General features: G+C 40.6%; 1 protein-coding gene across 1 annotated transcript in view; it reads left to right on the top strand.

Annotated features, from left to right (window-relative positions):
- The window catches only part of LOC146062910 (chitin synthase chs-2-like), a 124,758-nt gene that overhangs the window by 15,716 nt on the left and 81,753 nt on the right, over window positions 1-27,289 (top strand). The window contains exons 2-7 of the mRNA XM_083174919.1: window positions 1,327-1,509; window positions 6,396-6,559; window positions 6,788-6,984; window positions 7,258-7,426; window positions 14,770-14,859; window positions 19,959-20,126. Of these exons, the coding sequence (XP_083031045.1) occupies window positions 1,348-1,509; window positions 6,396-6,559; window positions 6,788-6,984; window positions 7,258-7,426; window positions 14,770-14,859; window positions 19,959-20,126 (950 nt within the window). The 5' untranslated portion in view covers window positions 1,327-1,347. The remainder of the gene's footprint in view (window positions 1-1,326; window positions 1,510-6,395; window positions 6,560-6,787; window positions 6,985-7,257; window positions 7,427-14,769; window positions 14,860-19,958; window positions 20,127-27,289) is intronic.

The raw sequence follows: 27,289 nt of genomic DNA, 5'->3' as shown, positions 1-27,289 counted from the left end.
ACTTTTGAAGCTTAGTGAATCTGGCCCATAGCATGACAGGGCATTGTTTCCCAATGATCCTAGATTTCACAGTGTAACCGCACATTTGAGCTTCTTAAAACAGTCACACTACTATCTATAAGCAAAAACTGTATACAACAATATAATTTAGAGACTCGACTCACAGAATAGTATCACATCACTGCTTCACTGACAACAGCAAATACTGTACCCAGACTACTCACCTCACTGACAGCAGCACACCCCTCACAGACAGCAGCAAATCTCCTCTTATGGACAGCAGCACACCAATGCCTCACTGACAGCAGAACACCGGCTCCTTACTGATAGAAGCACATCCTCACCTCACTGCCAACAGTGAATACTGTACCCACCTCACTGCCATCAGCACATCCACCTCCCCCATTCATGAACAGCAGCATATTCCCCCTCATGAACAGCAGCACACCAATGCCTCACTGATAGAAGCAGATCCCCACTTCACTGACAGCAGAACACTACTTCCTTACTGACTGCAGCTTACACTGTCTCATTGACAGCAGAACACCACTGCCTCACTGACTGCAGCACACCACTGCCTCACTGAAAGCAATGCACTACTTCCTTACTGACTGCAGCACACCACTGCCTCACTGACAGCAGCGCATTTCTTCCTCACTGACAGTAGCACATTTATGTCTCACTGATTGCAGCACATCCTTGCCTCTCTGAGAGCAGTGTGTCCCTGTCTCCCTGACAGCAGAACCCCTCTTCCTCACTGACAGCAGGGTGTCCCTGTCTCACTGATAGCAACACCCCACTTCCTCACTGACAGCAGCATACCACTTCCTCTCTTATACACATAAACATTTCTGACAGAAAATTTTAAATTACACTTATTCACTTGTCATGTCTTTTTCCACTGAAAATTATTAAAATTCAAAAGCCTATTCTGAACTATTTGATGCTGCCTGCTTTTACACCCTTAAGGTCCCCATACACTATACGATGCCCCTTAACTGCCCGGGAACTTCCCGTGCACCAAGATCACATACGATATATCATATGTTGTCCTTTTGCATATCATATATTGTATGCGTTCCCATTTCCCCGCTGTTTGGAGGCTGTCTGAGTCAGAGGTCGGACACGCAGCATGACTCCGATACACATGAGACCATGCATCAGATCAGATGTTAAACACATCAATTTGGCCCCCTGATTTCTCAGCTCGATTCGTCAGAATCGGGTAAAAAGTGCACAAATCACACTATTGTATGGCCATAAAATTTTACTTGAAAATTGTTCTGAAAAAGTATGATGAATTTATGTTCTTGTATTTCCATCTAGATTTGTCTAATACTTCTAATTATGGTGACTGGTGAAGATTCCAAAATTGTTTCCAACAAACCATTGTGTTCCCTGATACTGGGAGCAGTGCTGATTGTACCATACACACTAACATTTATCAAAAGCCTGTGGAAGGTGGCATTTACTCATTCTCCCAATCCAAGCAAATTTTGTCTTCTGAAGGTAAGATTGTTGCTCAGAATTGTAAAATAAAGCTTGTTATTACTGAGACACCGACCTTCCACATTTAGCGAAAATATTTAGGGCGGGATTCTCTAAAATTTGCAGCCCTCTTCGCCCGGCATCGCATTTCTAATGACCGCATATTCTCTAAAATATGCGGTCATTAACGCAAGGGACAGCTCTTGCGATAAGAGCTGTCCCTTGCGATGCGGCGCCGTTGCTGGACTTCCGGGTCTATGACCCGGGAGTCCGTCTGCGCATGCGCAGACTGACGCGCCGGCCGCAGGGCATGCTGGGAGGGATCCGTGACGGATCCCTCACACACCGCTGCGGTAAGAAGCCCATAGGCTTCTGCAGGGAACCGCCAGCTTTTGCTGGCGATTCCCTCTGCAGCGGTCACACTGCGGCGGAAGGTTAGAGAATACAGAAATGCGGTAAAAACCCCGATAACAGGGTTTTTACCGCATTTCTGTGATAGAGAATCTCGCCCATAATGTTCTAGGGCAGCGGACCAAATTGGGTCCAGACCATGTTGCTGACCATCAGGCTGATGACATTTCTAATCTCAGTCAGTGATTCAAAGAGTCTGAAAAATCTGTTGAATTGTCTGTTATTTTAGACTCCTCCCATCATTTTGGGCCTCCAGAATGCTGCCATGCATGTGCTGTCTGCTGACTACACATGTGATGTGATGACCTTCTGCAGTAACTTGCTGGGGTCCTGTCATTATTTTTATTGTTTGATGGGGTCCCATAGCAAAATACTATGAGGACCCCTGTTCTTGGGGAACAGCATTGTCTAATGTTTATTTCCTTCCAATTTGTACAAGAACAAGTGGAAGTTTTATACGACAAGGAAATAAATATTTCAAATAACAGCTTACAATGTATAGGATTGTTATTTGATATACTGTATATGGCACACGAAGCTCGCTGCTCCACCTCAGAGGGTGGATTTGAAAGAGAAGTATGGCCAGAAAATGGAGAGGTTTCCCAATCCTAATCCAGCTATTATCTTTTAGAAGGTGCTAGATAAACGATATGTACTGTAAAATCTGTTGGTTGCTATTGGCAATATATCTACTTCTATAAACCCACACTTAAGTATACATGTCCCTAGGTAGGTGACTGCTCTGTAGATTATTTCATGGGAGCCTCTTTCGTACTCTCCTCTATCTCCTGCCCCTCTGTTACCTGTAGTTTGGCTATACCATTGTGGATTAGCACCCCACCCACTTGTCCTGATGTTTTTAAAGTAGGGACCTAGCATTGAAGACTGCACAATAGTATAGCCAAACTACAGGTAAGATCCTATTATATAGCAAGCCAGATGTGGGGTGAGCTTTTGGGGTGTGGGGTACCTTGGATTTCTCTCGCTTTGGGGCACCCCCATTTAACATTATATCAGGGGTTCCCAATCTTTTTAGAATCACGGCACCCCAGAGTATCAGAATTTTTCCATGGCACCCCTAGGCCCAACAAAAAATATATAAAAGTAAGTAGATTGTGTTTATATGTGCTTTTTAGGTTCAGTTATGTGTTAAAAGGCAGGATTTGCTTCTGTTTGTACACATAGTTTATGATTGGCAGCCACCAGCACTGGCTTTGTCCATAAATAATTGATCATAAATAATTTGAATTGTCCTGGACCACCAACCGGTGGCACCCCTGCAAGTGTCCCGAGGCACCCCAGGGAGCCACGGCACACAGTTTGGGAACCACTGCATTACGTCATTCTTTGTTTGTTTTTATATATGTACCACTTTCACATACTTTCACTTTTAACAATTCACATCAAGCAGCCTTTTTTTTTTTCATTTTCCTACACTGATACTGCACTTCACTTTTATATTTAACACTCTGATATCTCACTCCTTTTTTAATTTTAACACACTCAGTTACTTCACTTTATCTTTTTATTTGTGGGGTGCCATGGGTTGGTCTGGATGGGGTGGTTTGGAGGTACCCTGTACCCCATGGGTGAACCCCCATAATGTTAGGGACCTGTCTGACAAGGTTACCTTGAGGAGTGGTGAGCAGGCTCATACTATTGGCCGATACTATGCCAAGAACCTTATATATTATATATAAAATGTAAATGGTGTATGGTGAACCTTCTACTCTGTTCCTATGTTGTAATATGTCTTAGCAAGCTGTCAAAAACATTTAAACTAGCTATTATCTTTTAGAAGGTGCTAGATAAACAACATGCACTGTAAAATCTGTTGATTGCTATTGGCAATATCTCTTCTTCTATAAACCCACACTTAAGTATACATGTCCCTAGGTAGGACAATCAGAAATGTGCTCACGAACCCAGGAAAATGGACAAAAACCTTCAGTCAAATTGTTTAAATAAAACAGGTTCAACTAAAGTACCGTGTCTGAGTGACAGATTTTGTCCTTTTCCAGACTTTGGGAACAAATTTCTGAAGTAAATATTACATTTGCTCCCACCCAGTACCATATTTTTATTCCATCCAAGCAACTATTTGGATGGTTGGAGGAAAGTTGGTCTGATGTATGGCCAGCATTAGTATTTTTGACTAAGGGGTCAACACATGCACATCTAATAGAGGGTGACTCTTTTCTATCTTCATCATTTTGCTTGTTTAGACCGTGGTTCAATATTCAACATAGATAGAAAATAATATAGGGGTTTCGTATATCTGGCAATTCTAATGATTATATGCAAAAGAGGGGAAGTTTTATGGTGGATGTGTGCTGGATTTTCTGCCTTGTGGGGGTTATATCAAAATAGTGGTAACCCTATAACCACTTGAAACAAACAATGCAAAAGAGACAAATTGATATGTCCTCCACTGGCGCCAACTAATACGTTCCTGTATAGAGGGGAACGTTCCTCTTCTCCAAAAAAGGGAAAGCCTGTGTATAAATACCGTACGTCCCTCTGTAAATATGAGGGCTCCTCTTCTCCGAGTGTGTATAGCTTAAATGAATCCTAGGGGCGACCACCAAGCTGATAAGGATAAGCTTCCTGAGACTTCGTCCCTTATAGAGTCCGTACTCATCCGATGGTGACCCAAAACAAAAGATGATTGGGGAGGTATATAGTGTAAAATCGTTCATTGGATACAATAAATATAAAATAGGAAGACAACTGAACAAAATGGCATATTACCGTCAAAGGTGGAGAACCAAATAAAAATCAGAGTTCTCAAATAAGCAAGAGATGAGCGGGGCTGATCCCGGGATAACAGCCACCTCTCCTTCAGGATGTTTTGCGGTAAGTCCAATCAGTCCAGAGATCCTCCAAAGAATGGTCCCAAATACTCCCCTAGGATTCATTTAAGCAATACACACTCGGAGAAGAGGAGCCCTCATATTTACAGAGGGACGTACGGCAATTAGAATAGTTTCCTGTGTAATAATGTACATTAGAAATTTGCATTTAGGGTAAATTAACCAAGTTATGCTTAATTCAGATTTAAGATCTTAATCTTGGGTTTTTATTTACTTATAAATTCCTCAGGTGCAATTTCAGGTGCAATTTCATACATCAAAGCATAGTCAACTTTGACATGAAATTAATGTTATTGATCTTAATACTCTAGGAACAAATATAAGTCAAAATTACATAATTTTAAAAGAATCAAACAAAAAACTGAGGGTGGTTTTACCAAAAGCAAAAAACAAAAACAAAACATGAGGGTTTGCACAAATTAATTTTTGGATTGATCTTTATCATATGTTCTATAGAGGACAACAGGTTGCACATAGCGATTTAACAGATTCTAGCATAACCTCAATATGTCCTCTTTAGAAGTATCTCACCCGGTCAGATTAAGCTGTGAAATAAATTTAATGGTCATTAGAATTAAGTACAAATAAAGAGCAGATCCTTAAGCTTTTTGAACATTTTGGGTCTGATTCTGAGGTACTCACAAACTGTGCGCAGTACTTTTGTCCATGTAGTTGAACGATTGCTATAACACAAGCACAAAATAATCTAAATACCCTACAACCAGTGGCAGCTTCATAGGTGGGGCTGCAGCACAGTCCAAAGTTCAAATAGGGGAGCTGTCATCCCATAATGACTCACTGGCAATTGGTGTGGCTCTCCTATGGTGTGGCACTCCTCTAGAGTGTTATTCCCCCCCCTCAGCAGCAGAACACCAACAGCATGTGCTGTGCTGACAGCAGGCTCAGCCTCAGCTCTCATGCTGTCAGTGAGACACTCATGCTGAGCCTGCTGTCTGAACAGCACATGCTGTAGGTGTGTGCTGCTGCTGCCCTGGGGAGGTGGTCGGACCAGGGTCCCCACCAGGCCCCTCCAGCAAGCCCAGGCCTGGATAATTAGTTCCCGCTCCCCACCCCCCCCCCTCTCAGCAGCCCTGGTAACCACTGCCAACATGTGTTACTCATGGGACCTCTGATATCAGTAATGGAGAGGCAAAACCATGGGTGTTCCTGGGCACTGACTTTGAGGTGGCCTAAAGGGAGAGAGAAAAAATCTGTCTAATGGGCCTGTTATGGGAGTGCTGTGAATGTGAGCTGCATTCTTAGATCTACCATGTAGCTGCCTACACAATTGCCATATGCAGGTGAAAGTAGCGATGGTGGATGCAATGATCTGCCATGATGGATTGTGTAGAACCACTGGTTTTGTTAGAAAATTAAGGGGTAGAGAAAGTAGACAGTTCAAACTTTTTTTCTCTAGTGCACAAAGGTAAGGTTGAAAGTAGTATTTGTATATATCACACCCCTGACTCCTCTGAGTCAGACCACATACATTTCAATGTTTATTTAAGAATATGTTTGCTAGACTATTACTTGACTTTATAATTCTGTTTTTGGGAATATTAGAATTCAGTAATGTGGATAATCATATTTGAAAACTGACCAAATTCTTATTTTTACACACAGGTGTTTGCTGTGGAATTTCTTGTTGCCCTTGGATCCTCACTGCTCATCATAGTGGCCATGCCTCACTTAAACCTATTTACTAACATCACAGTCCTTAGCAGTGTTTGCTTTCTTCCTGCAGCATTACAAATATATAATCAATTCAAGAAGAGAAATTTCAGATGGTATATGGCTATTTGTTCTTTTATTTTTCTTCTAGCTGGCCATATTTTGTTCTTTTTTATTTATTATTGGGGTGAAGACTCCAATAGTATTGCATTTTATGCAGTTGCAATGATTGGAACAATTTTAGTATCAATAAATTGGTATGAAAATTTTATACCACAAGTAAATGCAGGATGTGATATAAAACCAGAAAACGATGAAAGGAACGTTCTCTATATGTTTGGCAGCATTGTAAGAATCGTGGTCACAGTGGCTGTGGTGGGGATGTATGTACCGCTACAAGGACAGCAGTGGGATGCCATAACGACTACAACCTTGAATGAACGATATCTGGTACTCAGTCTCTTTGGCATCCAGGCTCTGAGCTCTGCTCTCTGCCATTGGTTTGGAGTTGTTGCATGTAAAATGCGCAATGTTAAAAAAGGTTTTTATTTTCCTTTAATTTTTTCAACAATAACAGTTATCTTAGCCTTGATCTTGGTCTTCATTGCTGAGTACAAGGAAGCACAAAGCAACACTGAAACTGAAACATTTAACGTGTCCTATTTTTGCCAAAATTCGGTATTGTTTGACAGAGGCACATTGATTAAAAATTTGTTTTGGGAAATAACCCACCATATGTGCCATAAAGTAATGTATATTAACAATTCAAATCATGCCATAGTCATGTTTATAAGTGGCACATGTTGGTATATAGGATCCCTCTTTGCAACTTATAAAGTTTGTAGATTAAAGGTTCAAAGGATTGAAAGGACAACTAAATTGTTTGGCCGTCGCTTGTATGAAGCAGCCTTCATTGATCAGTCCTCGCTTCTCAACATAAGAATTAAATTAAGTAAGAACATGTTGGATTCAAAAAAAGTAAGGTAAGAATTATAGTGTTTGTATAATGCAATTTCCGTAAATGCATAAAACATTAACACCTATAAATCTGTTAATTGGTTATATCATTAAATTAATGAAATGTAGAACTACTGTATCACAAGATAATAATTTTCAGAATATTAATATTGCACTATAGGACATTTACAACTGGACACAGAGCACATTGAACACATACACAACCTCATACACACACACACACACACACATATATATATATATATATATATATATATATATATGTGGGTGTGGAGTCCCCAATCTGCACTCATATTTACGCAAAGCAGCACCTCTGAGGGATCCCCTGTTAGACGGGATCCAATGTTTAGAAATGAAGAAAAAAGAAAAGTTTCAGAGGGCGCTAAAATGTAAATGGACTTCTGTATTTAAGAGTATACAAAACATGAAAGTAACATAAAAAAATGCCCTTCGGGCATATCAATGCATTTACTCTCAGCTTCAAAATAAGTCATATAATAGTGTAGAAATCTTTTAAAATACATTTGCAGTAGTGATCATGAAAACGGTGTAGAAATCCCAATGTATTTCGTCATTATCAAGACTTCATCAGGGGCAGAGATACAACAGTCAGATTGATGGATAACACTAATCGCTGACTGAGATGTGGATCACAAAAATACAGAACGGTCCAAAAGTCAAAAAGTCTTGGAATCCACCAATATAGGTTCCTCTAGAGATATTTATAATTACTAAGATGGGCTGATGCTCTATGATCTTAATCACTGTCAGCTGCCGTATAATAGCTCAATGAAGTAGTGTGTGTACTGCTGGGTTCCCAAAGCTGGAATATATATATACCGCTATATATATATATATATATATATATATATATTTATATATCGCTCCTTCTCCGTCTCCACTCCGAGCTCCTCCTCTCCTACTACCCCGCAGCCAGTCGGTGTTCCCCAAGGGTCAGTCCTTGGCCCTCTCCTCTTCTCCCTCTACACCACCTCTCTGGGCACCCTCATCAGCTCCTATGGTTTTCATTACCACCTTTATGCTGATGATACCCTAATCTATCTCTCCTCCCCCGACCTATCCCCATAACTCCTGTCCAAGGTCTCCGAATGCCTCACGGCCATCTCAGCCTGGATGACCCAACGCTTCCTGAAACTAAACATGGCTAAAACTGAACTTCTAATTTTCCATCCCCCGAACATCCTCTCTTCTCCCACTATCTCCATCAGCATTGGTGAAACTGAGATCACCTCCACCGACCAAACGCGCTGCCTTGGTGTCATCATTGTCTCCTCCCTCTCTTTCACCCCCCACATTCGTGCTCTCTCACAGTCTTGCCGCTTTCACCTACGCAACATCTCACGCATCAGACCATTCCTCTCCACTGACGCGACCAAAATTCTCATTCACTCTCTTGTCATCTCCCGCCTTGACTACTGCAACATCCTTCTCTCTGGGCTACCTCTCACCCGCCTCGCACCTCTCCAAACCATTCTTAATGCTGCTGCTAGGCTCATCTTCCTCTCCCGCCGCTCTACCTCCGCCTCCCCCCTCTGTCTAGCTCTTCACTGGCTCCCTATTCCTTTCCGAGTTCTCTTTAAACTCCTCACCACCACCTACAAGGCTCTCTCCTCCTCCACCGCTCCTTACCTCTCTTCACTGATCTCTATCCACACTCCCTCCCGTCCTCTTCGCTTCATCCTCAAGACTTCTCTCGCGCTGCCCCCCTGCACTGGAACAACCTCCCGCCACCCATCATGCTTTCTGATTCCCTTATCTCCTTCAAGCGCTCCCTCAAAACCCACTTTTCGACTAGCCTATCCCTCCTCCTAACCTCTTTTGATCCTCCTTTCCTGCCTCCGTTCCCCTCCGTTCCTACTTATCCTGTTGTTTTTCGTTCGTCCACCGACCTATTTTTAGTATGTTAACTCAGATGAGTAGGGTCCTCCTGTCTCACGTATTCACCCTACCTCTTTACCTCACCTGTCCTCCTGTCCTGTTCTTCCCTTCCTCTACTTCATCTTCAGTCTCCTCGACAATTTTGACACGTACTTCTGAACTGATGCTGATTTTATTTCTACCAGCTATACCCCTACTTATACTGTATTTTTTAACCCACCCTGTGCGTTACCTTGTCATTTGATTTTTGTTTGCTATGTACGGCGCTGCGGACACTTTGCGGTGCCTTATAAATAAACAGACTACTACTACCGTATTTGCCGGCGTATAAGACGACTGGGCGTATAAGACGACCCCTCAACATTTCCACTCAAAATATAGAGTTTGATATATAAGTGCACCCGGTGTATAAGACGGCCCTCCCATTTGGAGGCATGTTTTTCAGGGGAAAAAAGTAGTCTTATACGCCCGCAAATACAGTATATATATATATATATATATATATATATCTCGAACAAAGAATTACCCCAAGTGCGCCCTATAAGGTACAGCGACTGCTCTATAAATTCCCCCTGTTAGTGGGAGACAAAATGAGGGTAGAAATGGACTGTATAGAGAGCGCTAAAGTTATCCACCACCTTATAGGTTTTCACCATTAGTATAGACTGAATCACAATGTACAATTGGTAACAATTAAAACAGAATGTTTTAATAAAATTCCATGATACCCATCAGATTTTTTCTTTTCAGAACAAAAGTTCGTAACCCAACCCATTTTGTCTTGAAAAAGACTTCATCAGGAGTTTAGACAAATGAGAAACAAATCATAAAGATGATGAAAAATGGGTCCTTAAAACTGACTTTTTCAACAAGATCCCATGATCTACACCAGTGATTTTCAACCTTTTTACCTTGCGGCACACTAAATAAGATTTTAAAATTGCCAAGGCACACCATGAGATCCCCACAGGGAAAAACACATTGGCCCCCACAGAAAAAAACAAAAAAACTATTTCCTCCCATATAAAAAAACCACACTGGTCCCCACAGGTAACAAAAATAAAATACATAGGCCCTTTAAATGAAAAGAAGAGACCAGTAAATAACACTTGAACTGGTGGTGGCTGTAAACTAGTTTGGACATCTCTAGATCTGGAGGTACACTTGAGAACAGCTCAAGGCACACTAGTGTGCAACGGCACAGTGGTTGAAAAACACTGATCTATACTGAGGTGTGATGTCTCATAAATCAATTACTGGTAAAGTGCAACACTGAATTTGGGGTAATATCTCAACATCGATTTCAGAACAGTAGACACTTAGAACTTGATGCCAAGATGTGAACAGTCGATCCCTTAGGACTCAAAAAGAAATGGGGTGGGTAGAGCAATAATAACCGATATCTGGTGAGAAATAACGTGTAGGTACTTCTAGCAGCCAGAATCTGGCTACCCACCCCATTTCTTTTTGAATCCCAAGGGATCGATTGTTCACATATTGGCATCGAGTTCTAAGTGTCTACTGTTCCGAAATCGATGTTGAGATATTACCCCGAATTCAGTGTTACACTTTACCAGTAAATGATTTATGAGACATCACACCTCAGTGTAGATCATGGGATCTTGTGGAAAAAGTCAGTTTTAAGGATCCATGTTTCATAATATTTATGATTTGCTTCTCATTTGTCTGAACCCCTGATGAAGTATTTTTCAAGACGAAACGCGTTGGATTACGAACTTTCTGAAAAGAAAAAATCTAATGTGTATCATGGAATTTTATTAAAACATTCCATTTTTATTATTACCAATTGTACATTGTGATTCAGTCTTTACTAATGGTGAAAACCTATTAGGTGGTGGATAACTTTAGTGCTCTCTATACACTCCATATATATACATACGAAGTCCAGGTGACAAAACGCGTAGGGGCGTGGCCTAGCGTGACTCAGACTGTGGAGCCCAGGCAAGAGTGACTGCTCCGACAGTGGTAACAAGGTGTTTTTACACCATTTTTATGTGATCATTTCTGCGGTGTGTTAGACCGCCACTTTTGGTATGTTACCCCGACCAGTTGTGGTGGATTTTTTAACTTGTGATAATTGCACTATTGAGCGCCCATTCTTTTTGTTCTAGATATATATATATATATATATATATATATATATATATAAATATATAGAAGTGCGCTCTATACAATGTTCACCACATTATAATTAATAAAATAATAGATAAAAATGTAAACACATAAAAAAAATGATTTATTCCATTTTACAGCAGATTAAAATATTCACTATTCACAGAATTTAGATCCAACACATGTATGACTTCATTTCAGGGGAGAACCCTACTGCTCCTTGCTCCCAGACAGGATACACTGATTACTCTAACTCTCTAGGAGCTATTCTTTCTATTGTGGCAACATAAACCACACCCTACTATTAAGAACACCACCTGTTATTGCTGATTGCGAGAAAATATTGTCTCCTTCATTAAGACCCATATAGGGGCTAATCCTTCCACCTCTGTGGTTACATACAGTATACCACACCCAGCCATGATTGTGAGAAAATGTTGTCTCCATTATTATCCATATAGATTCCTACTACTCCTGATGAAGTCCATGTTTGGACAAAACACGTAGGATGTCTCTTTTGAAATGAAGTCATACAGGTGGATCTAAATTCTGTAAAAAGTGAATATTTTAATCTGCTGTAAAATGGAATAAATAATTTTGTTTTATGTGTTTACATTGTTATCTATTATTTTATTAATTATAATGTGGTGAACATTGTATAGAGTGCACTTCAATATCTTTTTGTTTCCTATCTACTCCCTTGTTCCTCAATTAACAGCGAGGTTCTATTGAAGTGCTGCTACATCCAGCGCAACAAAAGGGTCACACTCTTCTGTGTGTATATATATATATATATATATATATATATATATATATATATATATATATATGTAGTAGATCATGGAAGACCACACTCATTTGCTTATATACTTGTTTGGAAATGCACAAGTTTGTGGTGTATGGTTCATAGTAATTGAATAATAGAACTCACCCTCCTGTGACCAGAAACGATTGAAGAACCGGCACTCCAAGGTTATGGGTCCAACAAAATTTTATGCAGACATAAAGGATACACAGGCATCACCCAACAGCCGTTTCAATTGCTCAATGCAGTTTTCCTCAGGGGCCCCTGAAGAAAACTGCATTGAGCAGTTGAAACAGCTGTTGGATTATATAAACCTGGTTTATATCAGAATAAAAGCCTAATAACTGTACCAGCTTCTAAATGTAGCCAATGACAAGTGACCAAAAATCACATAAATACAACATTTAGCTGCTACAAGACTTTGGTGGAGATAAAAGTCCTTACATTTTTAGGGAAATAATTTTCTCAGGCATCTCCTATACAGAGCAATATTTCTGCACCTAGTTGATATTGTGAAACAACGTATAAGCAACAATTGTTGCTAAATTCATTTAACACAGAGACAGAAGTGTCCATTGGAATTGAAGACTCTTATTACGTAAAAGTGAAACAGAAAATTATATCAATTTTTGTTGCATTCCATATGACACAATAGTAGGCAGAAAAATTCTAGTACAATTTAAAGGCATCATACTTTTTGATAAATCTTTCTAACCATCTTGCTGGGAAGCAATTATATCACATTTATTTGAACTATAATAAGATGAGACAATAGGGCTGATTTATTAGTCTAAATAAGAAATAAGCACTACTGAACGCCCACGTCCGCAATCTTTTTAATCACATCCCCATTGTGTTTGTTCCACTTTTTTGTTTTGTGTTCTTTTATACTTTGTTGTACTATGTTTTTTTTAACATTAAGACAATAAAAGGTTACATTTTATGTGCATATCTTTCTTTAGGTGCATCACAATTTGACAATTCTTTTTCTCTCCATACTGACTGTCACTGAAGTTTATTAGTCTAGCCAAATTTCTCTAGCCCCAATATAGAAAAAAAAAAATACAAACAAAGGGTAAATCACACAAATAGAAGTAAGACACAAAAAGAGTAGAGAGCTCAAAACTGTCTGAGAAACTAAAATTTGGAAAGGAGGGGTGTTCCATTGTTGTGGATTTGGTCCACATTATCATGGGGTAGATAAACTAAGCCTTGGACAGATGACGTAGATAAAGTGGTAGACAATCACTTTCCAACTGCCATGTTATAGGCTGTGTTTGAAAAATTATTGGAGCTGTACTTCTGCCCCTCTGCGTCATATAGACATGCATTTATGTGTTCTGCACACTGGGTGCTTGGGAAATAAATAATCACATAACTAACATTTTAACTGGTGATTTTAAGCAATATATTATATTAACAAGTTGTACATGTATTCTTTGCTAACATATAAGGTGCCCCATAATATATTTACAATCGTACATCATCATAATTCCATATTTATACTCGGTATTTACAGTATATGTGTTTACAGTCAAGATATTAGAGTGGTGATATAAAGGTTATGTTATTTATTTTAATGACAGATAGAAAGTGCATATTTTTACTGCTAATTAGGTTATTTATATCTCTTTTACACCAAATCAATTTCCCGAATTATTGCCGAGTCGACCCAGGTCAGGCCTCAGTGTAAATGGCCCACTTGAAAACAACCCGGGTCCAAAGACCCAGCAATCCAACTCTGTTAAGGCTATGGTTTAAACATGGGTAAGATCCATGTTCAGGGGTGAGTCTGCTGACCCAGGGCCGTTTTCCTCAATGGGAGAGCCCATAGCTCCGGACCACAGCATGCTGCGGACAGTTGGGGTGGTTGAGACAGGGCACATGCAGCCTCCTCTGCTTTCTGCTGTACTATGCAGACAGCAGCGGTGCTAGCACAAAGGTGTCGCCTTCTTTGTCACCTCTAGGTGGCCACGGGGCAGAAGGAGGCTGGGTGCAGCTCGGAAGCTTTTCAAACATTTAGTAGGGGAACCTTAACCAGACTTCCCAGCGCTCCGAGATGTCATCTCTAAATGCAGGCCTTCAAGACTCTGCACACATTTGCAGTATGAATGGTGTCAACCTGGGAATATCCCGGTTCCATACTGCAGTGTAACTCCCGGATCTGACATGGATTGAAACCATGTTCCAAATACCGTTTTGGATCTGGGATTTTGGTGAAAAAGCAGTATAACTTTGCTAATATGCATTTTCCATTAAATGGAACGCAGTGAAGTAAAGCTGGTGGATGGTGGAAGAATGCAGCATGATGAACGCTGCATGATAAAATAAATATCTGCTGAAATTATTTAACGAATACAGTACTTTACCCACTGTCGCACACTAAATTAATGTTACTGATTTTTTTTTTTATTAAACCTACAATATATTTCTGTTTGCTATAGAGTAACTATGTTACTAGAGTAACACAGTGCAATGTAATTTAAGATATTTGTTTATATTTTATTCTAGATCCACGGACAATGTGATGATCTATTTATGCGCCACAATGTGGCATGAGACATTTAACGAGATGCAGAAAATTCTCACATCAATATTCAGGTAATTCAGAAGGGCCTTTGTTTTTTCTATATTCCAAATATTATACCACAAGTCAATAGTATTGTTAACTGTATATTTCTTCTGGGTGTGGATGGAAAGGTCTACAGTGTCTAGGTAGACAAGTAAAAGGTTGACATACAAAAGTTTTACAATTGCAAAATGTTGACATGCAAAAGGTCAACACTGACAAAATGTTTACATGCAAAAGATTGCCAAAAGATCAACACAAGCAAAAGGTTGACATAAAACATTTACACCTACAAAGATAAATATGCTTTTTTTGTTTAAAATGGTGTCAATGTCAACAGCTGTCAACATGGACCCCAATTAGTGTTGGGCCTACCCTTACATGGCTTGCTTTGCTCGCCATGCTTCATGCGTGATGCCTTGCTCTGCTACCACTGCGCTCTGCACACTTTATCATTTCCAATCAGAATCCATAAAATTTCAACAAAACAAAGAAAAAAAATCTGACTTTTTCATGTGTCAACCTTTTCCATGTAGACCTTTTCACTGTGTTGATGTCGATCTTTTGAATGTTAACCTTTTGGTGTTGACCTATTGACTGTTGACCCAGACACTGTAGACCTATCAAGCAGATAGCATTGCTGCAATGATGTTAGTGGTCTATGGACTCTATGTTAAGAGACATGCAATGTGTGTCTTTATATTATGAAACTAGTTAGTGCCAAGACTTTGGACTTGCTTGCTGGATGCACAGGAGGACACATGCACTGATTGCTGAAATTAGGAATTAATTCTTATTTAACCTTCCATATGCTCTAAAGAGGGTGGATTATCGATCACCTGGACATTGCTGGAAGTTGACCCATTTTTTGGGGTCAAATTATTTTATCCTTTGAGGTTTATCTACCCAAAGCCCTCAATCAAATCTTACAAAGGTATCTGCTTAGTATAACTCTGCCTTGTGAAAGAAGACCAATAAAGTAAAACCTTTAGGATTATTCCTTTGTTGGATGTTACCGACGTAGAATTTCAATATACTACTGTATATCGAGCCATATTAGGTTTTTCTTAGATCATCATTTTTCGATTTTATTTTCGAAATCGTTCTGACGATACACGTTGGGTTTCAATAAAGAACTTTACATCCTGAACGAAGTTATGAAATGTGATTGGTGCATCACGGTTATAGTTATAATTGTACAACTGATTAGGTAGTACTAAGTCCAGCGCTCTCTGATTAACCCCCTTTCTTTTATATATATATATATATATATATAATATATATATATATATATATGAATGTGTGGTGCACTGAGCGCAACAACCTGATTTAGTGATAGTTGTGATGTGACAAGAAATATGATAATATATAATGTATAATACACTCCAAGAAGGTACAAGGGGCTGCAAAAAGTCTCTGGTGGACACATTTTTCCGACATGACCGGTTTGTAGGTATAGTCAATGATAGACAGCTGCGCCTTCAGTGTAAAAGTGACAATCCTTAAATAATAAAGTGATGTGCAGACCGGAAATATTGAGAAAATCACGTGTAGAAAGGTCTTTCTTGTATCCGTCTCCTATTCGGTCCTTCTTGTCCACAGTCACGAGACTCGGAAGAGGTATAGGATCCAAAGGAGAGGTTAATTTATATTAAAAGCAGAAATTGCTATAAAAGTGACTGGTAGTAAGTGGTGGTTTGCTGCCACCGTGTGGTCAAAATTTGAATTACACCCAGGTAAAAGTGCTTAAATAATAAAATTATTGACTCACATTTGGCAGGGGTCCAATGTTGATAAGGACCCCTGTAGCCTTTCAAAGTTTGGGTACCTTAAATAGACAAAACCTCCCACCAAAAGGAGGGGGTAAAGAAACTAGATAGTGTGATAACGTTTTATAAAAGGGATTTTAATGGAAAAATAAAAAACATAGGTAATGGACTCGTACAATTTAACAATGTTAAAAAAGCTTATCTGGAGTGTGCATCAATGCACATTGGAGAGTGGAGGTAGGTATCCAGTGTGACCAAAGCGTTTCATCCTCTTTTCTTTGTTTGGGACTTCACCCTTGAAGTCATTAACTCATATATATATATATATATATATATATATATATATATATATATATATATATATATATGATTCTCAGGTCCTGATAACTTCATCATAAGCCCCCCCCCCCCCGAATGGGAGCTCAATATGCAGCACATACGTGGAGCGGCACTTGGAAATAACAAGGTGGACACACAAACATAATTGCAATGGTTTGAAACGTTGCAGTTACGTTTGTGTGTCCACCTTGTTTCCAAGTGCTGCTCCGTGGACATTAAGGAAAAAAAATTGTCAGAAAGTAATATGTAGGTCTAGCCTATAAATTAGTAATTAAGTTATAACTTGTAAGCAAGTTAGTTATTGTCTTCTGTATTTGTCTGTTAATTAGTTGTCAGTAAGCATAGGCGTGCGCAGTCCATTTTAGGGGGTGCACCATTAGAGGGGCGTGTCCATCACGATCTAATGTGCATAAATGCAAAATAAATACTGTAGGTGACTTTATGTATATGCACCATCCCACCATATACTATAAACAGGGACAGTGTGCACCTAAGGAGCACTGCAAAAATGTAAAGTATAATGACCATTACACATAATTCCGCACACTGTAATGGCCATTACATATAATGCCACACACCATAATACCCATTGCACATTATGCCAGGACTTGACAATAGCGACAGTGCACCCCGAAGGCATGAGCCCAAAATTTACACCATAATGCCTATGACACATCACACAGCCATTACAAAGTATACCATATGCCTTACACATTATACCACACACTATAATGCCCATTACACGTTGCGCCCCACACTGTGATGTCCATTACATGTTACGCCTCACACTGTTATGCCCATTTTGCTTCACACCATAATGCCAATTACATATTAGGCCACATAAAGATACCATAATACACAATTACATATTAAGCCGCACACTGTTATACCAATTACCTATTACGTCCCACACCATAATGCCCATGACATATTACGTCCACCGAATTGCCTATTACACATTATGCCATATGCTGTAATGCCTATTACACATTATTCCACACACAGCAATGCCCATTACACAGTATGCCACATACCAAATTACCCATTACACCACACTTATATGGTGTATAAATGTATACATTACATATTATACCATGCACCATATTGCTCATTATACATTATGCCACTCACCATAATGCCCATTACATATTATGCCATATAAGTGTGCTTACCTACATGCTCATTGTCAGGAGTTACATGTTCGATGCCACAATTTACATGCTTCATGCCAGGGGGTTACATGCCCCTTCACATGGGAGGGGGGGGTTTGAATGCTCATTGCCATAGGGACTACATGCCTTTTGCCCAAGGGGTTACATGCTCATTGTCTGGGGGGATTACATGCTCGTTGCCCACATATAATGCCCCCCTTAGTTCTACATACATAATGCCCCGCATAGTGCTACATGCATAATGCCCCTGTAGCACCATACATAATGTTGACCATTTGGTGCCACACACAATGCACCAATAGTGCCACATACATACTGACCCCGTAGTGCCACACATATAATGCCCCTGTACTGCCACATGCTTAATGCCCCCTGTAGTGCCATACACATATAATGCCCCCATTGTGCTATATACTGTACATTGGCATGTATATATGACAGAGCTCCCTGGAGCCTGTGGAGGGAGGCGAGAACTAGCTGCCACTGCAGCAGTGTGTAGGCCAGGGACAAAGTTGCTGCTGCCAGGCAGAGGAGGGGAGGAGGCGCCGGGGGAAGGAGCTTCGATGATGAGTGAGTAAGCAGGGGAGGAGGAGTGAGGACGGAGCGCTGCTGCAGGTGACCGCCGTCACAGATCCATGGTGCTCCTGGTGACGAGAAGGCGTGGGAGGAGGAGTGAGGAGCGCTGCCGCAGGTAACCCCCGTCTCCCTGCTTATGGAGCTGCTCGCGGTGGGGCGCATAGATGCAGGTCCTGACGTCGGAGGAAACTGCTTCCGGCGGCAGGTAGGCAGAGGATAGTGCTGCTGCTGCTGCATTCGTGCGGGGGGGTGCCGGTCATTAGGAGGTGCCTGTGCGCCCTTGGCACCCCCCCGTGCGCACGCCTATGTCAGTAAGCAAAATATAACTAGAATGAAAATGATTTTGTGTATGTTCTTATTAACAAATACACATGATCTGATTTGCAGAGTCAGCTATGCAGAGAAAAGGGGGCATGGTTTCACAGGAGGGTTTGGCTTCAAGTCTCAACACCCCCTTTTCTCACTCAATGGATCCCAGAACTGTGGGTGTGACTGTGTTTTCTGCAGTGCGGCACCTACAATGTGACAGATGCTGGCATTTTGTGTCATTCGTTGGTAGCAAACACCCAGGGATGCCATAGGGATGTCCATTTCTCTTTACCTTGAGCTGAGGCCAAGTCAAAGTTACTGAGCCTCACTCAAAGTCACGGGATATGCCTAAATTCATGCAAACATTTTCTTTAGCTTTGAACATGCATTTAGGTGTAGAAATGTAAGGTATGTTCATGGATGATAACTGTCTGGGTGGTAACAGTGTGGCGACTCTATGCTGCTGAAATGAACTCGGTCTGGATACTGGGGTGGGGGAATGTCACTAAATAAAGGAGGCGTGGCCACATCCTCCTCATCAGCTGACCTGGCCACTCTACCAAGCCTGAGCCTAGCTAATCAATAAGTCTCTGTGTCCTTGGGGTTGCAAAAAAGTTGCCCAGAAATGTTACTTCTTAATATAAAGTCCTTGAATATTTTTGGATGCACAGATGTACACCAGGGAAGGGATTTGTATTGGTATCAGTATAATATAATGCAGACGTGACTTTATTCCTACATATTGTACTATAAGTAGTATTTCAGATACCTGAAAGTGAGAGATTCCAACATTAACCTTCAACAAATAATTTGCAGTCTAAGATAGTGGTGGACAATATTCCAAACGAAGGAATGGTAATATTATTGAATTATTTGGAGGAGTGTCAGTTTAATAATTGCATTAATTGTATGTGCGTTTGTAAGACTTGTCAGAAGCATCATTTCCATTTGTTCTTCCTCTCCCAGGCTGGACAAATACAAGTCTTCAATGGAAGATGACACTGTCAACTTTGAGGCACACATTTATTTTGATGATGCTTTTATTAATGATTCTGAATACGAAGATGGTAAAAAGAAAAGATGTGTCAACAGATATGTGGAAGACCTGGTTACTGCAATTGAGGACGTCTACAGGTGCAAACAAACCTCAATGTTACTACTTAAATTAGTTCAATCCAATTTTATATGCGAGTGTATGAAAGCGATGTTATATTATGAAACTTGTACACATCTTGTGAATGTGCACACCTGAGAAATGGTACTTGCTGGGAGGTTGCGCAACTTTTCTACAAAAAGCAATCTGGGAAAGTGCATGAATAAATGGGGATACCATCTTGGACAAGGGCCCTATTAAAACATTGTAGGCCTTGGACAAAGCAGTGTAATGGAGTCCCTATCCAAACTCCATTCTTCCACACAGTGAATGACTGTCAGCTAGCTGATTGGTGGATAGTCCATTTGTGTGTATCAAAAATCCATGCGTCTGCATGTACAAATGTATCCTGCCCACATTAGCAAAAAGGCTGTATTTGTGGGTATTAACAGAGGTGATTTACTAGTTTATGCTAATCTGAGGTGTGGCTTTAATGTTTACTCACCCACAGTCACAATCATTATCAATAGTATAGCTGCAATAGACCAGCAAATGACACATACACCTTACATGATAATAGATATACTGTACAGAGATCTCAGTTACATACATGTGTAAACCTCTGGATGGTAATTGCACCTACTTGTGATACATTTATATATTTTGACATTTACTGCTACCTATCTAGGAGTTACAATAAGATCCCCTAATATGACACTACAAGGATCAGCATACTCTGCAACTAATGATCCCATCCATGCCGCTCAGGTTTATTAATCCATCATAGTTGTATGTAAGGGATGAAGTTAATTTAGACTACAAAATACAAATTACTCAGCACGTTGCAATGGACCAGAAAAATATGCATGCAACTAACATACTAATAATAATAATAATAATAATAATGCAGAGATGTCAGTTACATACATTTGCTAAGCTACCATTCACGGAAAGGCATCTCTGCTCCGTTGATCCCATACAGGGGTTCCACTAGGAATTTTGGGGCCCGGGACTGATTTCCAGTAGCTAAGAGCAGACGAGCTGTCAGTGTGCCCACATCTCCACCCCCCCCCTCCCTTCACTTACTGCCAGACTCAGCAGGTCCCGAATCACATGCTATTTCTTTTTCAATGCAGGATGCCAGCAGCCAATAAAATGCAGCACCGGCTGGTGAGCCAATCAGAGCTTGTGTAGCGGTCAGCCGCTCTGAATGGCTAACGGTACATGAGCTCTGATTGGATCAAAAGCCGGTGCAGCATTTTAATTGCTGCTGGCGTCCTGCATTGTAGAAGCCTGCAGTTTGGGACCTGCTGAGTGACAGGACAGCGGAGGGTTGCGGTGGGCAAATTGAGCTGCCCAGTCCCTTCAAGATGCTGGGGCCTGGGACATCTGTACCCACCGCACCCCCCTGCTGGTGGCCCTGATCCTACACTACATAATGGAACCACTTTGGAGTGTACATAGGTTTAAAAGATTCTTCAGAAACAGACTTTCCATATGCATTATTCATATAGCATGGAACTCAAGCTCAATGTGCAGGATACTTCCAGGCCATTTCCACAAGACAAAACATTTCAGTGTGTGATCATGGCCAAAGTGACAATGTGGCAGATGGAGCTGCAGCTCCAGGCCCGCCAATAAAATAGGCCACAGCATCAGCAGAGTATAGAAACATTTTTCTTGCTACATCTATTTATCCTAACCTCTACCGTGGCATTGGCAAATCAAATGTCATCAACTGCATGTTCTCGGTGGAAGACTCCACTATCTCTGGCCTCTCTTTTGCGCTGCATACACAATGATACACAGTGATATCAGAGGAGCTACCCTGCCACCACTGTACACTAAAGCAAGCACAATGGAGGTACTGTGACAGCGAACAGGCAGCTCCCTGAAGGAGGACGGAGTCTAAAAGGATAACTGCTCCTCCTTCTGAGTTGAGGTGAGATATTAATGGGGCACTCAGGGAAAAGTTCAGTTTATAAACAAGTACAAATTCTGAGATCCGTTAAGTATTATAAGCTCTTAAAGGGGGAGATTCTCTATTGCTTACCGCCGCGGTCCGGGGTCCTTTTCTATGCCGTTATCTCCTTCCCATATGCTGTATTCTTTTTTTCCCGACGCGCGATCACCGCACTTCCGCATTCCTTCCTGTTTCGTCACGGTGCCGGCTCCTCATTGGACTGCATTGCCTTCCCTCCTATTCCGTATGCTTTAACACCCGCGCCGAAGTAAAGTAGGCTGTTCAACTTCGCAAGCTTGAGGTGCCGAAGTTGTACAGCCTGCTTTACTACAGAGCGGGCGTTAGAGCACAGGGAATAGCCATATTTAAATAATCATTAATAGTTTTTTTTATAATGCGCGAAAGTGTCAAATCATATATATCATACCCCCGTGCACCGCGCACCAGAGCCTGCCGGACTGACGGACAGGAGATCCCCACTGGCTTCCGGAGAAGCAGTGCGCATGACATGAAAATGAAACAGCGGGCGCATGCGCACTGGACACAACCTGGGGATCGCGGAGGGGTGAGATACCACAAACACAATGCGGTAGCCTAATTGACAGAGCATATGGAGAAGAGGTAGTCATTAACGGCGTGCAAATGTGCCATTAAAGTAGCTGTAAATAGATACATTCGTCACGAATGTAAGAGAATCTCCCCCAAAATCTCTATATTTACCCATTTATCTTACCATAGACTGGGAAACAAGTTTCATGAACGCATGTTACACAACTAATTCACAACACAAATCATGATATAATTCAAATAGAAATGAATTACAAAGTTGCTCGTTGGTATTTTATTAAGCTGAAATGCTGCTAAGTAATCTTTTTTTAACTGTAACATTTTTAAAAAGGGTTAGCACATATTACAAAAGCCTGTTGTGCATGTAGTACATATCACAGCAGAAACCTTTCATCATTTACTAAAAACAGTTAACAATCCTATTAAATAATAATAATAATAATAATTTACAAATAATCACAGTAAGATTGCATTATCTGTGGGGCCCCATTTATTATGTAGTTATTACTATCTAGATTATTACTATCTATTAAGTAGTTCATGTTGGAGTACTCAAGTTTCCCGATAGCTCCTTATCCAGGTGAGCAAACTCATGCTAAGTATGGACATTGTGCAGGACTACAATAGGGGGAGAGAAACCTGCGCTCTGTATAGGGGTATCGTGCAACAGCAATAACTCAGGATTTAGTTGCGATTTGAAAGGGGTATATGTTTGCTTTTATGCTGCACACTGAAGGGATAAATATCATTGTCTCTAAAACAATGCCAGAAAAGTAATAATTACTGTTTAACACAGTCCGCAACTTTTAATAGTAGATCACTGTGAATAAACAGATCACCTCCATCTAAGTCAAACTAGCTATACAAGTCCCAACAGCTGCATTGTGCCTCCCACCCACTCTCTGCCACACTGCAGGAACGTGGAAAAAAAAGGAGGTGTGTGCACCACCCTTTTGAGGGGGTTAGGCCCGGGGCACATGACATGAGTGGTTTATTAGCTGCTAAAGGAAAACAGGGTAGTTATTTCTGTGTAGTAAGTACCATATATACTCGAGTATAAGCCTACTTTTTCAGACCATTTTTTATGCTGAAAAAGCCCCCCTCGGCTTATACTCGAGTGAGGGTCCCACTTGAGTCAATAAGTTTTCCCAGTTTTTTGTTGTAAAATTAGGTGCCTCGGCTTATAATCGGGTCGACTTATACACGAGTATATACGGTATATGCAAAAAAGGAAAATGCAAGCAGTGCTATAAATTGGGTGCAAAAATATAAAAATTATAGATGAAAATTGGATGGTCTATAACAAAATTTAATAAGACAATAATATATAAATTACTATATAAGATAAAATCCATGATATTGTCATACACTCCATGCAAGGGGTAATGGCTTGGGGAGCTGTGTTTTGGCAAGAACCGTTTGACCTCAGGTGGAAAGAGGGTGCAAGGAGGCTTCCTGTGGGGTTGGTTCAGTGGCGGATTCAGGGGGGGGGCACCCGGGCACGTGCCCCCCTGCCACTTAATTTTGTAGCTGAGGACCAGGGCTTTCCAACGAGCCCAGCCCCGTGTCTCTAGCCCCCTGGGAACCGGAGATATCGCCAGGCAAAGCTGTAACATTTTTTCCCCATAGGATAATATGGGACCCGTCAATTCCGACCCCCACCCTGTTCCGACGGCTGTCAGTTCCCGCTTTGTCATCACATTGTGGTTGATCTCATTCAATTCCAAATCGCTGGGCCTTCAATATGATACCAGGCTGGTCCATATCGGTCACTTGGTTCCAGAGATATTGCGTGTAAACCGATTTTTTTATTTTTTATTTTTTTTATTTTTTATTTTTTTTATTTTTGAAATGTAATTTCATGGCTGTTCATGTTCTTTGAGGGCAGATTACTCTGGAACCAAACGTTCCAGTTTCACTGAACCAAAATTATTCAAAGCCCACTCAAAAGTTCTTCAATATGATACTCATGTAAATGGGTCAGTTGCTTCCGGAGATATAGCCGGTTAAATGAGATAACTGGTTAAAGGGGGGGGGGGGTGGTTTTCTCTCCCCCTCACACCAGAAAATGCAGGGACTAGGCTGGTGTAAAAGGGGCCAAACTGGGAATGCATTTTCTGGTGTGAAAGGGGTATTATTTCAAATAGCCGGTACCTGCAGTGCTCTGAATACAGCCAGGCTCTGCCACTGTCAGTGGCTATCACTTCTGCCTGGCGGTGGCTGTCCCCCATTTACCGCGAACATGTATTCCCCCTTGGCAATGAACATGTAATCCCACATGGCAACGAGCATGGAACCTCTGGCAATGAGCATGGAACCCTTGGCAATGAGCATGTAGATAAGCAGCACTTATGTAGCATAATTTTTAATAGGCATTATGGTGTTTGGCATAATACATAATGGACATAATGGCGTGTAACTTAACGTGTAATGGAAATTATGGTGTAAATGTTTAATGCGTGCCTTTGGTGGACAATGTCCCTGTTTATGAAGCGTATTGTGAATTTTGGCTTAATCTGTGTGGCATTATGTGAATTCTGGCTCAATCCGTGTGGCATTATTTGGCTAAATATTTGTGGCATTATGTGAATTATGGCTCAATCCGTGTGGCATTATGTGAATTTTGTCTCAATCCGTGTGGCATTATGTGAATTTTGGCTCAATCCATGTGGCATTATGTGAATTTTGGCTCAATCCATGTGGCATTATGTGAATTTTGGCTCAATTCGTGTGGCAGTATGTGAATTTTGGCTCAATCCATGTTGCATTATGTGAATTTTGGCTCAATCCATTTGGCATTATGTGAATTTTGGCTTAATCCGTGTGTTCTTATGTAAATTTTGTCTCAATCCATGTGGCATTATGTGAATTTTGGCTCAATTCGTGTGGCAGTATGTGAATTTTGGCTCAATCCATGTTGCATTATGTGAATTTTGGCTCAATCCATTTGGCATTATGTGAATTTTGGCTCAATCCGTGTGTTCTTATGTAAATTTTGTCTCAATCCATGTGGCATTATGTGAATTTTGTCTCAATCTGTGTGGCATTATGTGAATTTTGGCTCAATCCATGTGGCATTATGTGAATTTTGGCTCAATTCCTGTGGCAGTATGTGAAGTTTGGCTCAATCCATGTTGCATTATGTGAATTTTGGCTCAATCTATTTGGCATTATGTGAATTTTGGCTCAATCCGTGTGTACTTATGTAAATTTTGTCTCAATCCATGTGGCATTATGTGAATTTTGTCTCAATCTGTGTGGCATTATGTGAATTTTGGCTCAATCTGTGTGGCATTATGTGAATTTTGGCTCAATCCATGTGGCATTATGTGAATTTTGGCTTAATCCATGTGGCATTATGTGAATTTTGACATAATCCATGTTGCATTACGTGAATTTTTGCACAATCCATTTGGCATTATGTGAATTTTGGCTAAATCCGTGTGATATTATGTAAATTTTGGCTCAATCCGTGTGTCATTATGTGAATTTTGACACAATCCATGTGGCATTATTTGAATTTTGGCACAATCCATGTGGAATTATGTGAATTTAGTTTCATTCCATTTGGCATCATGTGTAAGGGGGAAGTATAAAGGGGTCTAGTATTTTGTTGCATAATGTGTAGAAGTGGTACTTGTTTCCTATCTGGGCGCCCAGGTTTTCTACGTACGGCACCGTAATGAAATCGGATCGCATCGCATCGGATTCGGTACTCGATGATGTGCGATGGCATACGATGCTATCCGATCCGATTTCATTTTAAATCGGATCGCATCGCATGCGGTGACGCGATCAACCTGATTTTTACATTGGAATCAATGTTAAATGGTCCCTGAGACCCGATTTTACATTGATTTCAATGTAATAACCCTGCAAACCCACGATTTGTATAGGAAACCCCCCCTGATGGTTTAAAATGCGCCTCCATTGTTAACGCCACCCCAGTATTGATGTGAACCCGAAGCGTGGCGAGCGCAGCGGTACGCGTCCTCCGACTTTTTCATACCCCCACTATCCACGTCGGCGTGGAGTTGAGAATAGAAAGGGACATCAGTTCAAACTCAATCAGGAAAGAAATAGAAATATCAACCATTGCTAGTGAACAAATCCGCGCGATCAAGCCAAATTTGAAGAAAAAGATGTAAAATATCTCATTGCCTGAGTAAATCACATTAGTTCATTACTATTCAAGAGTGACTCAACTGTATATTACAGTTTTCAATATAAATTGTATTATACACTATGCTTTTCTCAGTTGTATGTATATATTTTAGTTATAATAGTACAGTATTTGGAACTCTGTGTACTGTATATAAATATGGTTCGGTTGTCTGCATTAGGTAGGTTGTGTGGATATCTGTAGGGACACAGGATATTCTCCCTAAATAGTTGAAGGTGTATACATATTTATAATAAAAAAAATGACTTTGTTTATAACTAATACATGTATACAAAAGATATTCTATATGAGTAGGCCAATAGACATCTATACCATATTTTATGTTAAACTTGAAATTATACTATTCAACTCCAATATGATGGTTAAAAAAAAAAAAAAAAAGAAGGGAGCTGGAAAGAGGGTGCCACTTCTAGGTATTAGTCAGAAGAGTCAGATGACTGTGTTCAAATCAACCATCTCATTTAAACCTTCGGGGAAGATGGAGCCTATGG

This window comes from Crinia signifera, chromosome 3 (genome assembly GCF_055691185.1).
Source record: "Crinia signifera chromosome 3, ASM5569118v1, whole genome shotgun sequence".
In the NCBI taxonomy this organism is placed as follows: Eukaryota; Metazoa; Chordata; class Amphibia; order Anura; family Myobatrachidae; genus Crinia; species Crinia signifera.
The sequence above is the reverse complement of the archived record's forward strand: the minus strand, read 5'-3'. Positions and strand labels throughout refer to the sequence as shown.